The 16,459-nt window shown below is 38.0% G+C and overlaps 1 protein-coding gene across 1 annotated transcript in view; it reads right to left on the reverse strand.

Moving 5' to 3' along the window:
* Nucleotides 1-630: 630 nt before the first annotated feature.
* The window catches only part of IKBKG (inhibitor of nuclear factor kappa B kinase regulatory subunit gamma), a 26,552-nt gene continuing 10,723 nt past the window's right edge, over nucleotides 631-16,459 (reverse strand). Inside the window, exons 12-14 of the mRNA XM_085046209.1 lie at nucleotides 9,020-9,144; nucleotides 5,484-5,542; nucleotides 631-1,803 (exon numbers count right to left, since the gene is read on the reverse strand). Coding sequence (XP_084902335.1) covers nucleotides 1,685-1,803; nucleotides 5,484-5,542; nucleotides 9,020-9,144 — 303 coding nt within the window. The 3' untranslated portion in view covers nucleotides 631-1,684. The remainder of the gene's footprint in view (nucleotides 1,804-5,483; nucleotides 5,543-9,019; nucleotides 9,145-16,459) is intronic.

Here is a 16,459-nt window from a genome sequence, read left to right on the forward strand (position 1 = left end):
GGGTGGGGGAGGGGCAAGGGAAAAACCCCAAATTTGGGGAAATAAAAAGAGATTTCGGAGAAAAGTTGTGAGTTTTTTATTTGAGGGAAAAAATGGAAATTTTGGGGTTTTTGGGGGTTTTTTTGGGAGGATTTTGGGTGGTTTTTGGGTTTTCAGGTGGAATTTTTTGGGGTTTTTTTAGGATTTTTGTTTATTTTTGGGGGTATTTAGGTGGATTTTTTTTGGGTTTTTTTAGGGTGTTTTTGGGGTTTTTTTTGGGGAATTCTTGGCTGGTTTTTGGGTTTTCAGGTGGAATTTTTGGGATTTTTTTTGCGTTTTTTAGGTTGTTTTTGGGGTATTTTTGGTGGGTTTTTGAGGGTTTTTCCCATAGTTTTTGGGGTGGTTTTGGGGGATTTCTGATGGGATTTTTGGGTGTTTTTAGGTTGTTTTTGGGTTATTTTTCAGGGGGTTTTGGGGTATTTTCGGGGATGTTTTTGGGATCTCCAGCAGGTGGTTTTGGGGTTGTTTTTTGGGTGTTTTTGAGGTTTTTCTTGAGGTGGTTCTGGGTAGGATTTTGGAGTTTTTGGGGTTATTTTTGGGTGTTTTCGGGGGTTTTGGGTTGGTTTTGGAGTATTTTCTGTGAGTTTTTTGGGTGGATTTCAGGTGGAATTTTTGGGGTATTTTCAGGTTATTTTTGGGGGGTTTTGGGTTATTTTTGGGTTTTTTTTAGGGTATTTTTGAGTCTCCCAGCCTTCACTTGATGCACTCCATGACATGGATCTGCAGAGAATATTTGGGATTTTTGGGGATTTTTTTGAGATTTTTTAGGGGATTTTGGGTGGATTTCGAGTGGATTTTTTTGGGTATTTTCAGGTTATTTTTCAGGTGTTTTTGGATTATTTTTTGGGTTATTTTTGGGGTGTTTTTGGGGTATTTTTGGATCCCCCAGTCCTCACTTGATGCACTCCATGACGTGGATCTGCAGAGAATATTTGGGATTTTTGGGGAATTTTTGGGGATTTTTTGGGGGTTTTTGGGTGGATTTTGAGTGGGATTTTTTTGGGGTATTTTTGGGATCTCCAGGGTGTTTTTGGGTTATTTTTGGGATTATTTTTGGGGTTATTTTTGGATTATTTTTGGATCCTCCAGCCCTCTCTTGATGCACTCCATGACGTGGATCTGCAGAGAATATTTGGGATTTTTGGGGAATTTTTGGGGATTTTTTGGGGGATTTTGAGTGGGATTTTTTTGGGGTTATTTTGGGTATTTCTGGGATTATTTTTGGGATTATTTTTGAGGTTATTTGGGTTATTTTTGGATTCTCCAGCCCTCACTTGATGCACTCCATGATGTGGATCTGCAGCTAATATTTGGGGTTTTTGGGGATTTTTTCTGGAATTTTTGGGGATTTTTTAGGGATTTTTTGGGGATTTTTGGGTGGATTTTGAGTGGGATTTTTTTGGGGGTTTTGGGTTATTTTTTGGATTATTTTTAGGGTTATTTTGGGTTATTTTTGCATCCTCCATCCCTCTCTTGATGCACTCCATGACGTGGATCTACAGAGAATATTTGGGATTTTTGTGGAATTTTTGTGGAATTTTTAGGAGTTTTTGGGTGGATTTTGAGTGGGATTTTTTGGGGGTTTTGGGGTATTTTTGGGATTATTTTTGGGGTTATTTTGAATTATTTTTGGATCCTCTGCCCCTCACTTGATGCACTCCATGACGTGGATCTGCAGAGTGTCCAAATCCGGCGCTCTGTACTGACATTTGGGACACCAAAGCTCTGCAGCTTCCTCGGGGGGAGGGAGCACTGCCCCGAAACCTGCCGAGAGAATTTGGGGTTATTTGGGGGATTTGGGGGAATTTTTGGGATTTGGGGATTTTGGGGATTTTGGGGTTTTGGGGATTTTTGGGAATTACAGGGATTTTTGGGGATTTTTGGGGATTTTGGGAATTTTGGGGGATTTTGGGAATTTTAGGGATTTTTGGGGATTTTTTTAGGGAATTTTTGGGAATTTTGGGGATTTTTGGGGATTTTTAGGGATTTTTTTTGAGATTTTTTGGGATTTTTAGGGATTTTTCTGGGATTTTTGAGGGACTTTTTGGGGATTTTTTGGGAATTTTTTGGGATTTTTTGGGAATTTTTGGGGGATTTTGGGAGATTCTTGGGAGTTTTTTTTGGATTTTGGGGGATTTTGGGGGATTCTTAGGGATTTTTTTGGAGATTTTTTTGGATTTTTGAGGGATTTTTCAGAGATTTTTGGGAATGTTTTTGGATTTTTAGGGATTTTTTTGGAGATTTTTTTGGAATTTTGGGGGATTTTTAGGGATTTTTTTGGAGATTTTTTTTATTTTTGAGGGATTTTTTGGGGATTTTTTGGGAATTTTTGGGGATTTTTGGTTTTTTTTCAGGGACTTTTTTGGATTTTTTAGCGAATTTTTTCAGGATTTTTCGGGATTTTTTGGGGATTTTTGGGGATTTTTGGGGGATTTTTTGGGAATTTTTGGGAATTTTTGGGGGATTTTTCAGGGATTTTTGGGAATTTTTCAGGGATTTTTGGGAATTTTTGGGAATTTTGGGGGGTTTTGGGGGATTTTTGGGGATTTTTGAGGGACTTTTCAGAGATTTTTGGGAATTTTTTGGGATTTTTGGGGGATTTTTTGGGATTTTGGGGGATTTTTTGGGATTTTTTGGGGATTTTTGGGGATTTTTTGGGGATTTTTTGGGGATTTTTTAGGGAATTTTTTTGGGATTTTTGGGGATTTTTTGGGGATTTTTTGTGGAATTTTGGAGGATTTTTTGGGGATTTTTGGGGGAATTTTTGGGGAATTTTTGGGGATTTTTTGGGGATTTTTTGGGGATTTTTTGGGGAATTTTTTGGGGATTTTTTGAGGATTTTTGGGGGATTTTGGGGATTTTGGGGATTTTTTGGGAATTTTTGGGGACTTTTTTGGGATTTTTTGGAGATTTTTGGGGATTTTTTTGGGTTTTTTGGGGATTTTTTGGGATTTTTGGGGATTTTTTTGATATTTTGGGGGATTTTTGGGGATTTTTTGGGAGATTTTTTTTGATTTTTAGGGATTTTTCTGGGATTTTTTGGGGATTTTTGGGGATTTTTTGGGAATTTTGGGGGATTTTTTGGGGATTTTTTGGGAATTTTTTTGGATGTTGGGGATTTTTGAGGGATTTTTTGGGATTTTTTGGGGATTTTTGGGGATTTTTAGGGATTTTTTGGGAATTTTTGGGGATTTTGGGGGATTTTGAGGGATTTTTCTGGAGATTTTTTGGGATTTTTAGGGATTTTTCGGGATTTTTTGGGAATTTTTTGTAGATTTTGGGGGATTTTTAAGGGATTTTTTGCAATATTTTGGGGATATTTTGGGGAATTTTGGGTTTTTTTCTGGGATTTTCTGGGATTTTTGAGGGATTTTTTTGGATTTTTCTGGGATTTTTGGGAATTTTGGGGGATTTTTTGGCAATTTTTTTGGAATTTTTGGGAATTTTTGGGGGATTTTTTTGGGATTTCTTTGGGATTTTGGATTTTTTTCAGGGATTTTTTTGGATTTTTGAGGGATTTTGGGGAATTTTTTGGGATTTTTTTGGGGATTTTTTGGGAATTTTTGGGGATTTTTTTAGATTTTGGTGGATTTTTTTTTATTTTTTGGGAATTTTTGGGGGATTTTTCAGGGATTTTTGGGAATTTTTTGGGATTTTTTGGGGATTTTGGGGATTTTTTGGGGATTTTTTGGGATTTTTTGGGGATTTTTGGGGGAATTTTTTGGGATTTTTAGGGATTTTTTGGGGATTTTTTGGGAATTTTTTGTAGATTTTGGGGGATTTTTATGCGATATTTTGGGGATTTTTTTGAGAATTTTGGGGTTTTTTCTGGGATTTTCTGGGATTTTTGGGGGATTTTTTTTGGATTTCTTTGGGATTTTGGGTTTTTTTCAGGGATTTTTTTGGATTTTTGAGGGATTTTTCAGGGATTTTTGGGAATTTTGGGATTTTTGGGGATTTTTGGGGATTTTTGGGATTTTTGGGATTTTTGGGATTTTTTGGGAATTTTCAGGGATTTTTGGGAATTTTTTGGGATTTTGGGGATTTTGGGTTTGAATTTTTTAGGATTTTGGGGATTTTTTGGGAATTTTTGTAGATTTTGGGGGATTTTTTGCATTGGGGATTTTTTGAGGAATTTTGGGGGTTTTCTGGGATTTTTGGGGATTTTTGGCAATTTTTGGGGAATTTTGGGAATTTTGGGGATTTTTTTATTTCTTTGGGATTTTGGGGGCTTTTTCGGGGGGTTTTACAGATTTTTGGGTGATTTTTCAGGATTTTTTGGGGATTTTTGGGAATTTTTCGGGGATTTTTTGGGATTTTTTTGGGGATTTCTTTGGGATTTTGGGGGATTTTTGGGGATTTTTCAAGATTTTTTGGGAATTTTTCAGGGATTTTGGGGGATTTTTGGGGATTTTTCAGGGACTTTTTGGGAATTTTTGGGGGATTTTTTTGGGACTTTTTGGGGATTTTTGGGGATTTTTTGGGAATTTTTGTAGATTTTGGGGGATTTTTTGCGATGTGGGGATTTTGGGGATTTTGGGGTTTTCTGGGATTTTTGGGGATTTTTTGGGAATTTTTTGGAATTTTGGGAATTTTGGGGATTTTTTTTTATTTCTTTGGGATTTTTTGGGGATTTTCAGGGATTTTTGGGGGTTTTTGGGGATTTTTCAAGATTTTTTGGGAATTTTTGGGATTTTTTGGGGATTTTGGGTGTTTTTAGGGTGACTTGGTGATTTTTGGGGAGTTTTGGGTGATCTTGGGCCTATTTTGGGTTGGTTTTTGGGTTATTTTGGGGTGATTTTTGGGGAGTTTTTGGATGATTTTTGCCATTTTTTTGGTGATTTTTGGGTGTTTGGGGTGATTTTGGGGATTTTTTTGGCGAATTTTTGGGGGTTTTGGGGCATTTTTGGGTGATTTTTGGTATTTTTCTGGTAATTTTTGGTATTTTTTGGGTGATTTTGGTGTTTTTTGGGTGATTTTGGGGTTTTTGGGGTGATTTTGGGGATTTTTTTGGCAAATTTTTTTTGTTTGGGGGGATTTTTTTGGGATTTTTGGGGTGATTTTGGTGTTTTTTGGGGTGATTTTGGTGTTTTTGGGGTGAATTTTGGGGTTTTGGGGATTTTTTGGCAATTTTTTTTTGTTTTGGGGCATTTTGGGGGATTTTTTGGGGGATTTTTGGGTTGATTTTGGTATTTTTTGGGTGATTTTGGGCATTTTTTGGGTGATTTTTGTCATTTTTGGGGTGATTTGGAGGGTTTTTGGAGATTTTGGGGATTTTTTGGGGCATTTTGGGTGATTTTTTTCAATATTTTGGGTGATTTTGTGGATTTTTTGGGGGTTTTGGGGCATTTTGGGGGATTTTTTTGGGGATTTTTGGGTGATTTTTGTCATGTTTGGGGTGATTTTTGGGTTTTTTTTGGGATTTTCAGGTATTTCTCTCTCACCTCCCCCTGGGTTTGGATTTGGCTCAGAATGTCGATTCCTCATCTCCTCCAGCCGAGCTCTGAAAGGGGAGAAAAATGGGAATTTTGGGATTATTTTGGGGCATTTTTGGGAGATTTGGGGGATCTGAGGTGGTTGGGGGAGTTGGGGAGGTTTTGGGTATTTTTGGTCAATTTTTGGGTGTTTTTCATCAATTTTGCGTCAATTTTTTGGGTGTTTTTGATCCATTTTTGGTCAATTTTTTGGGTGTTTTTGATCCATTTTTGGTCAATTTTTTGGGTGTTTTTGATCCATTTTTGGTCAATTTTTTTGGGTGTTTTTGATCCATTTTTGGTCAATTTTTTGGGTGTTTTTCATTAATTTTTGGTCAATTTTTGGTCAATTTTTTGGGTGTTTTTGATCAATTTTTGGTCAATTTTTTGGGTGTTTTTCATCAATTTTTGGTCAATTTTTGGGGTGTTTTTGATCCATTTCTGGTCAATTTTTTGGGTGTTTTTGATCCATTTTTGGTCAATTTTTTTGGGTGTTTTTGATCCATTTTTGGTCAATTTTTTGGGTGTTTTTGATCCATTTTTGGTCAATTTTTGGTCAATTTTTGATCACTTTTGGTCACTTTTTGATCAGTTTTTGGGTGGTTTTGGATCTTTTTGGTCACTTTTTGATCAGTTTTGCTCACTTTTTGTCTGGTTTTGGTCAATTTTGGGGTTTTTCAGGTGGTTTTGATCAGTTTTTGGGTGGTTTTGGTCAATTTTCATCATTTTTGGTCACTTTTTGGGCATTTTTTGGTCATTTTTTGGGTGGTTTTGGTCACGTTTTGCTCAGTTTTTTCTCAGTTTTGCTCATTTTTTGTGTGTTTTTTACTCATTTTTTGTCTCTTTTTATTCAGTTTTTCTTTTTTATCACTTTCACTCAAGTTTTGTTTGGTTTTGCTCCATTTTTGGTCCATTTTGCTCAATTTTTCTGTGTTTTTTATCACTTTCCATATATTTTTGTTCAGTTTTGTTCAGTTTTTCCTCATTTTTTTGGTGTATTTTTGTGTATTTTTCAGTGTTTTTGCCTCATTTCTGTGAAGTTTTGTGTGATTTTTATCAGTTTTTGGTCAATTTTGTTCCATTTTTGCTCAGTTTCTGTTGTTCTCCTCACTTTTCCTTCGGTTTTGCCTCATTTCTGGTCAATTTTGCTCATTTTTTGTGTATTTTTTATCAGTTTCTTTGTATTTCTGTTCAATTTTGTTAATTTTTATGTATTTTTGGGTGTTTTTGCTCAATTTCTGTGACATTTTGTGTGTTTTTTATTCTCTTTTTCTCCCTTTCTGTGTGTTTTTATTCTGTTTTTGTGAGTTTTGGGTGGTTTTGCTCAATTTTGGGTATTTTTTATCACTTTTTGTTTGGTTTTGCTCAGTTTTTTATCATTTCTGTGTGATTTTGTTCACTTTTGCTCACTTTTTGGGTGTTTTTTACAGTTTTGCTCATTTTTTGTGTGTTTTTTATCACTTTCCATATATTTTTGTTCAGTTTTGCTCAATTTTTGCTCGTTTTTTGTGGTTTTTATCACTTTCTTCACCTTTTTTCTCATTTTTCTGTGGTTTTGCTCAGTTTTTTCTCACTTTCTGTGTGTTTTTACTCATTTTTTTGTCTTTTTGTTCAGTTCCTGTGTGGTTTTCATCACTTTTACTCACTTTTTATCAGTTTTTACTCACTTTTTGTGTGTTTTTGCTCCATTTTTCCTCAATTTTGCTCATTTTTTCTCAGTTTTTTGTGTTTCTCTGTGCTTTTGCTCACTTCTTGTTCATTTTTCATCTGTTTTTTCTCAGTTTTTGCTCATTTTCTGTGTAGTTTTGCTCAATTTTGGGTGGTTTTGCCCAATTTTATGTGGTTTTTTGTGGTTTTGCTCAGTTTTTGTTCATTTTTTCTGCATTTCTGTGTGTTTTTTCCAGTTTTGCTCAGTTTTTGGTCAATTTTGTTCTGTTTTGCTCACTTTTTGCCCAATTTTTGCTCAGTTTCTGCATTTTTTACACTTTTGCTCACTTTTTGGTTCACTTTTTGTGCATTTTTGTTCCATTTTGCTCACTTTTCCTCAATTTTTGTTCAATTTTTGTTTGAATTTGCTTAACTTCTGTGTGGTTTTGCTCAGTTTTTGTGTATTTTTGTGTGTTTTTTACCATTTTGCTCATTTTTTGCTCAATTTTTGTTCATTTTTTTGTGTGGTTTTGTTTGGTTTTGCTCAATTTTTGTGCATTTTTGTCTAGTTTTTTACAGTTTTTTACAGGTTTTGCTCAGTTTTTGTGCATTTTTTGGGTATTTTTGTGTCTTTTTCCACTTTTTGCTCAGTTTTTGTTCATTTTTGTGTGTTTCTGTGTATTTCTGTGTGTTTTTTACCATTTTGCTCAGTTTTGGTTCATTTTTTGGGTGGTTTTCCTCAGTTTTTGTGTATTTTTGTGTGTTTTTCAGTTTTTGCTCAGTTTTTGTTCATTTTTTGTGTGATTTTGTGTATTTTTGTGTGGTTTTTACCATTTTACTCAGTTTTTGCTCAGTTTTTGTGCATTTTTGTCTGGATTTTTACAATTTTTTTACACTTTTTGCTCAGTTTTGGTTCATTTTTTGATATTTTTGTGTGTTTTTTACCATTTTGCTCAGTTTTTGTTCGTTTTTTGTGTGGTTTTGGTTGGTTTTGCCCAGTTTTTGTGCATTTTTGTCGGTTTTTTTTGGTTTTTGCTCAGTTTTTGTTCATTTTTTGTGTGTTTTTGTGTATTTTTGTGTATTTCTGTGTGTTTTTCACAGTTTTGCTCAGTTTTTGTTCTTTTTTTTTTGTATTTTTGTGTGTCTTTTCAGTTTTTGCTCAGTTTTGGTTCATTTTTTGGGTGTTTTTCTGCGTATTTTTACAGTTTTGCCTAGTTTTTGCTCAATTTTTGTGTATTTTTGTGCATTTTTCTCAGTTTTGCTCAGTTTTGGTTCATTTTTTTGTTATTTTTGTGTGGTTTTGTTTGGTTTTGCTCACTTTTTGTGCATTTTTTTGTGTATTTTTGTGTGTTTTTCACAGTTTTGCTCACTTTTTGCTCAGTTTTGGTTCATTTTTTGTGTATTTTTGTGCGTTTTTTACCATTTTGCTCAGTTTTTGCTCAGTTTCTGTGCATTTTTGTCTGGATTTTTCCAGTTTTTGCTCAGTTTTGGTTCGTTTTTTGGGTATTTTTGTGTGTTTTTTCACTTCTTGCTCACTTTTTGCTCAGTTTTTGTTCATTTTCTGGCTATTTTAGTGTGGTTTTGTTTGGTTTTGCTCAATTTTTCTGTATTTTTGTGTGTTTTTTTCAGTTTTTGCTCAGTTTTGGTTCATTTTTTTGTGTTTTTGTGTGTTTTTTTCAGTTTTTGCTCAGTTTTTGTTCAGTTTTTATGTATTTTTGTGTGTTTTTTACCATTTTGCTCAGTTTTTGTTCATTTTTTGTGTGTTTTTTTCAGTTTTTGTTCATTTTTTGTGTGTTTTTTTCAGTTTTTTCTCAGTTTTTGCTCATTTTTTGGGTGTTCCCAGGTGTTCCCAGCCTCACCTGGCTCCATCTCCTCCCAGCCTCAGCCGGAGCTGCTTCAGCTCCTCCTGCAGAGCTTCTCTCTGCCCATGGAGCTCCTCCCTGGCTGCTCTTTCTGCCTCGAAATCTGCTTTGTAGATATCAGCCTGAGAATGGGGAAATCAGCTCAGAATCCACCCAAAAAACCCAAAAAAAATCCCCTAAAAATCCCCAAAATTGCACCCAAAAACCCTCTGAAATCCCATTCAAAATATGCGTAAAATTCCACCAAAAATTTCCTTAAAAAAACCCCAAAATCTCACCAAAAATTCCAAAATTCCACCAGAAATTTTCTAAAAAAACCCAAAATCCTATGTAAAATCCACTAAAAAAAAAGAAAAATCTACCCAAAAAAACCTCCAAAATCCCACCAAAAAATCTCCAAATTTCCACCCAAAAAATCCTCAAAATCCTGCCTGAAATCCCCTAAAAAAAACCCAAAAATCACCCCAAAAAAAAACCCTAAAAAACCCCAAAATTCCACCCAAAACACCTCCAGTGTTGCTTTTTCTGCCTGGAAATCTGCTTTGTAGATATCAGCCTGGCAAAGGGGAAATCAGCTCAGAATCCACCCAAAAAACCCAAAAAAAATCCACCCAAAATCCCCAAAATTGCACCCAAAAAACCTTGGAAATTCCATTCAAAATTGGCTTAAAATTCCACCAAAAATCTCCTTAAAAAAAACCCCAAAATCTCACCAAAAATTCCAAAATTCCACCAGAAATTTCCTAAAAAAACCCCAAAATCCTATTTAAAATCCACCAAAAAGAAGAAAAATCTCCTAAAAAAACCCCAAAATCCTATTTAAAATCCACTAAAAAAACCAAAAATCTCCTAAAAAACTCCCCAAAATCCCACCAAAAAAACCTCCAAAATTCCACCAAAAATCTCCTAAAAAAAACCCCAAAATCCGCAAAAAAATCTCCAAATTTCCACCCAAAAAATCCTCAAAATCCTGCCCGAAATCCCCTAAAAAAACCCCAAAAATCACCCAAAAAAAACCCTAAAAAACCCCAAAATTCCACCCAAAACACCTCCAGTGTTGCTTTTTCTGCCTGGAAATCTGCTTTGTAGATATCAGCCTGGCAATGGGGAAATCAGCTCAGAATCCACCCAAAAAACCCAAAAAAAATCCACCCAAAATCCCCAAAATTGCACCCAAAAAACCATTGAAATCCCATTCAAAATTGGCTTAAAATTCCACCAAAAATCTCCTTAAAAAAACCCCCAAAATCTCACAAAAAATTCCAAAATTCCACCAGAAATTTCCTAAAAAAAAACCCCAAAATCCTATTTAAAATCCACCAAAAAGAAGAAAAATCTCCTCAAAAAACCCCAAAATCCCACAAAAACTCCAAATTCCACCAAAAAAAAAAACCCCCAAAATCCTATTTAAAATCCACTAAAAAAACCAAAAATCTCCTAAAAAACCCCAAAATCCCACAAAAAAACCTCCAAAATTCCACCAAAAATCTCCTAAAAAAAACCCCAAAATCCACAAAAAAATCTCCAAATTTCCACCCAAAAAATCCTCAAAATCCTGCCCGAAATCCCCTAAAAAAACCCCAAAAATCACCCCAAAAAAACCCCAAAATTCCACCCAAAACACCTCCAGTGTTGCTTTTTCTGCCTGGAAATCTGCTTTGTAGATATCAGCCTGGCAATGGGGAAATCAGCTCAGAATCCACCCAAAAAACCCAAAAAAATCCCCTAAAAATCCCCAAAATTGCACCCAAAAAACCTTGGAAATTCCATTCAAAATATGCTTAAAATACCCTGAAATTCCACCAAAAATCTCCTAAAAACCCAAAATTCACAAAAAATTCCAAAATTCCACCAAAAATCTTCTAAAAAAACCCCAAAACCATAAAATCCACAAGAAAAAAAGAAAAATCTCCTCTAAAAAACCCCAAAATCCCACAAAAAACCCTCCAAAATTCCACCAAAAATCTCCTAAAAAAAACCCCCAAAATCCGCAAAAAAATCTCCAAATTTCCACCCAAAAAATCCTCAAAATCCTGCCCGAAATCCCCTAAAAAAACCCCAAAAATCACCCAAAAAAAACCCTAAAAAACCCCAAAATTCCACCCAAAACACCTCCAGTGTTGCTTTTTCTGCCTGGAAATCTGCTTTGTAGATATCAGCCTGGCAATGGGGAAATCAGCTCAGAATCCACCCAAAAAAACCCAAAAAAATTCCACCGAAAATCCCCAAAATTGCACCCAAAAAACCACTGAAATCCCATTCAAAATTGGCTTAAAATTCCACCAAAAATTTCCTTAAAAAAAACCCCAAAATCTCACCAAAAAATCCAAAATTCCACCAGAAATTTCCTAAAAAAAAACCCCAAAATCCTATTTAAAATCCACAAGAAAAAAAGAAAAATCTCCTCTAAAAAACCCCAAAATCCCACAAAAAACCCTCCAAAATTCCACCAAAAATCTCCTAAAAAAAACCCCAAAATCCACAAAAAAATCTCCAAATTTCCACCCAAAAAATCCTCAAAATCCTGCCTGAAATCCCCTAAAAAAACCCAAAAAAAAACCCCTAAAAAAGCCCAAAATTCCACCCAAAACACCTCCAGTGTTGCTTTTTCTGCCTGGAAATCTGCTTTGTAGATATCAGCCTGGCAATGGGAAATTCAGCTCAGAATCCACCCAAAAAAAACCCAAAAAAATCCACCCAAAATCCCCAAAATTGCACCCAAAAAACCTTGGAAATTCCATTCAAAATTGGCTTAAAATTCCACCAAAAATCTCCTTAAAAAAACCCAAAATCTCACAAAAAATTCCAAAATTCCACCAAAAATCTTCTAAAAAAACCCCAAAATCCTATTTAAAATCCACAAGAAAAAAAGAAAAATCTCCTCTAAAAAACCCCAAAATCCCACAAAAAACCCTCCAAAATTCCACCAAAAATCTCCTAAAAAAAACCCCCAAAATCCGCAAAAAAATCTCCAAATTTCCACCCAAAAAATCCTCAAAATCCTGCCCGAAATCCCCTAAAAAAACCCCAAAAATCACCCAAAAAAAACCCTAAAAAACCCCAAAATTCCACCCAAAACACCTCCAGTGTTGCTTTTTCTGCCTGGAAATCTGCTTTGTAGATATCAGCCTGGCAATGGGGAAATCAGCTCAGAATCCACCCAAAAAAACCCAAAAAAATTCCACCGAAAATCCCCAAAATTGCACCCAAAAAACCACTGAAATCCCATTCAAAATTGGCTTAAAATTCCACCAAAAATTTCCTTAAAAAAAACCCCAAAATCTCACCAAAAAATCCAAAATTCCACCAGAAATTTCCTAAAAAAACCCCAAAATCCTATTTAAAATCCACCAAAAAAAAAGAAAAATTTCCTAAAAAAATCCCCAAAATCCCACAAAAAACCTCCAAAATTCCACCAAAAATCTAAAAAAACCCCCAAAATCCACAAAAAAATCTCCAAATTTCCACCCAAAAAATCCTCAAAATCCTGCCTGAAATCCCTTAAAAAAACCCCAAAAATCACCCCAAAAAAACCCCCAAAATTCCACCCAAAACACCTCCAGTGTTGCTTTTTCTGCCTCAAAATCTGCTTTGTAGATATCAGCCTGGCAACGGGAAATTCAGCTCAGAATCCACCCAAAAAACCCAAAAAAAATCCCCTAAAAATCCCCAAAATTGCACCCAAAAAACCACTGAAATCCCATTCAAAATATGCTTAAAATTTCACCAAAAATCTCCTTAAAAAACCCCAAAAATCTCACAAAAAATTCCAAAATTCCACCGGAAAATTCCTAAAAAAACCCCCAAAATCCTATTTAAAATCCACCAAAAAAAAAGAAAAATCTCCTAAAAAAACCACCCAAAATCCCATAAAAACCCTCCAAAATTCCACCAAAAATCTCCTAAAAAAAACCCCAAAATCCACAAAAAAATCTCCAAATTTCCACCCAAAAAATCCTCAAAATCCTGCCCGAAATCCCCTAAAAAAACCCCAAAAATCCCATTCAAAATCGGCTGAAAATAACCTGAAATTCCAACAAAAATCTCCTTAAAAAACCCCAAAATCCCATTAAAAAAACTCCAAAATTCCACCAAAATCCCCTAAAAAAACCCCCAAAAAATTCCCTAAAAAACTCAAAAATCCCCTAAAAAAATCCCTAAAACCCACAAAAAAATCCCCAAAAATCCCAAGAAAACCCAAATTTCCCCAGAATTCCCCCAAATCCCCACCTGGGCCTGCAGCACAGGGATTGTCTCAGAAAATCCCCTAAAAAAACCCCGAAATACCTAAAAAACACCCCAAAATTCCCTAAAAAATCCCTAAAATGCCACAAAAAAATCCAAAAAAATCCCTAAAACCCCAAATTTCCTCAAATTTCCCCCGATTCCCTAAATCCCACCTGAGGCTGCAGCACAGCAATTGTCTCAGAAAATCCCTAAAAAACCCCAAAATCCCTAAAAAACACCCCAAAATTGCCTAAAAAATCCCTAAAACCCCACAAAAAAGCCCCCAAAAAATCCCAAAAAAATCCCCAAAAATCCCAAAACGCCGAATTTCCCCAAATTTCTCAAATCCCACCTGGGCCTGCAGCACAGGGATTGTCTCCAGCACCTCAGGACCCCAAAATCCCCTAAAAAAAACCCAAAATCCCCTAAAAAACCCCAAAAATTCCCTAAAAAAACCCAAAAATCCCCTAAAAAATCCCTAAAATCCCACCAAAAAAACCCCAAAAAACCCAATTTTCCCCCAAATTCCCCCAAATTCCCACCTGTGGCTGCAGCACAGAAATTGTCTGCAGCACCTCAGGACCTCAAAATCCTCTAAAATAACCAAAAAATCCCCTAAAAAAAACCCCAAAATCCCCTAAAAAAACCCCAAAATCCTCCCAAAAAATCCCTAAAAACACCCAAAAAATCCCCAAAAATCCCAAATTTCCCCAATTTTCCCCAATTTTCCCCAATTTTCCCCAAATCCCCACCTGGGCCTGCAGCACAGGGATTGTCTCCAGTGCCCCATGACCCCCAAAATCCCCTAAGAAACATCAAAATCCCCTAAAAAATCCCTAAAAACACCCAAAGAACCAAAAAAAAATCCCAAAAAATCCCCAAAAAAATCCCAAAAAATCCCAAAAACCGCAAACCCCCCAGTCCCACCTGGGCCTGCAGCAGAGGGATTGTCTCCAGCACCCCATGACCCCCAAAATCCCCTAAAAACCATCAAAATCCCTAAAAAACACCCCAAAATCCCCTAAAAAACCCCCAAAATCCCCTAAAAATCCCTAAAATCCCACCAGAAAACCTCAAAAATCCCCAAAAAACTCCAAATTCCCCTAAATCCCCAAACCCCACCTGGGCCTGCAGCACAGGGATTGTCTCCAGCACCCCATGACCCCCAAAATCCCCTAAAAAAACCAAAAAATCCCTAAAAAACACCCCAAAATTGCCTAAAAAATCCCTAAAACCCCACAAAAAAGCCCCCAAAAAATCCCAAAAAATCCCAAAAATCCCAAAACGCCAAATTTCCCCAAATTTCTCAAATCCCACCTGGGCCTGCAGCACAGGGATTGTCTCCAGCACCCCATGACCCCCAAAATCCCCTAAAAAAACCAAAAAATCCCCTAAAAAAACCCCAAAATCCCCTAAAAAATCCCTAAAACCCCACAAAAAATTCCAAAAAAATCCCAAAAAATCCCAAAAACCCCAAATTTCCCCAATTTTCCCCAAATCCCCACCTGGGCCTGCAGCACAGGGATTGTCTCCAGCGCTGCTCTTTGCCGCTCAGCCTCAGCCTTGAGGTGATCAATGAGCTCCTGCTTGAGAGCCAAAGCTGATTCTGCCGAGCGGAGCTGCTCCTGGGGACAGCAAAAATGTCACCTGAGTGTCACCTGTGTGTCACCTGAGATATCACCTGTGTCACCTGGGGAATCACCTGTGTCACCTGTGTTACCCCAAACCCCCCAGAGCAGCTCCTGCTTGAGAGCCAAAGCTGATTCTGCCGAACGGAGCTGCTCCTGGGGACAGGAAAAATGTCACCTGAGTGTCACCTGTGTCACCTGGGGAATCACCTGTGTCACCTGTGTCACCCTAACCACCCCCAGAGCAGCTCCTGCTTGAGAGCCAAAGCTGATTCTGCCGAACGGAGCTGCTCCTGGGGACAGGAAAAATGTCACCTGAGTGTCACCTGTGTCACCTGTGTCACCTGAGATATCATCTGTGTCACCTGTGTCACCCTAACCACCTCAATGAGCTCCTGCTTGAGAGCCAAAGCTGATTCTGCTGAACGGAGCTGCTCCTGGGGACAGGAAAAATGAGTGTCACCTGTGTCACCTGTGTCACCTGGGGAATCACCTGTGTCACCTGTGTCACCCTAACCACCCCCAGAGCAGCTCCTGTTTGAGAGCCAAAGCTGATTCTGCAGAGCGCAGCTGCTCCTGGGTCACCTGGGGATGGGAAAAATGTCACCTGAGTGTCACCTGGGGATCACCTGTGTCACCTGTGTCACCTGAGAGATCACCTGTGTGACCTGAGAGATCACCTGTGTCACCTGTGTCACCTGTGTCACCCAACCACCCTCAGTGAGCTCCTGTTTGAGAGCCAAAGCTGATCTGCTGAGCAGCTGCTCCTGGGTCACCTGGGATGGGAATGTCACCTGTGTGTCACCTGTCACCTGTGTCACCTGAGATATCACCTGGGTGTCACCTGTGTGACCTGAGAATCACCTGTGTCACCTGAAAGATCACCTGTGACAGGTCAGAGATCGTCGAGAGGTCAAATGGATCACCTGTGTCACCTGAGAGTCACCTGTGTCACCTGAGAGATCACTGAGGGATCACCTGTGTGACCTGAGAGATCACCTGTGTCACCTGTCTGTCACCTGTGTCACCTCAGGGTCACCTGGGTCACCTGAAGTCACTGAGGGATCATCCATGTGACCCGAGAGATCACCTGGGTGTCAGTTGTGTCACCTGTGTGTCACCTGAGAGATCACTGAGGGGTCACTTGTGTCACCTGGGGAATCACCTGTGTCACATCACTGTCACCTGTGTCACCTGGCCAGTGTCCCCACCTGTCTGTGTGTCCCCTCTGTCACCTGTCAGGTGTCCCCCCCGGCTGTCCCCAGTGTCACCTGGCTGTGTCCCCACCTGGCTGTGCTTGTCACCTGTGTCACCTGGCTGTGTCCCCACCTGGCTGTGCTTGTCACCTGTGTCACCTGGCCGTGTCCCCACTTGGCTGTCTGTCACCTGTTTCACCTGGCTGTGTCTGTCCCCAGTGTCACCTGTCAGGTGTCCCACTTGGCTGTCCCCAGTGTCCCCTGGCCGTGTCCCACCTGTCTGTCTGTCCCGTGTCACCTGGCTGTGTGTCACCTGTGTCACCTGTCAGGTGTCCCACCTAGCTGTGTTTATCACCTGTGTCACCTGGCCGTGTCCCACCTGTCTG

The sequence above is a fragment of the Lichenostomus cassidix genome, unplaced genomic scaffold (assembly GCF_008360975.1).
Source record: "Lichenostomus cassidix isolate B80296 unplaced genomic scaffold, HeHo_3.0 HiC_scaffold_40, whole genome shotgun sequence".
Lineage (NCBI taxonomy): Eukaryota > Metazoa > Chordata > Aves > Passeriformes > Meliphagidae > Lichenostomus > Lichenostomus cassidix.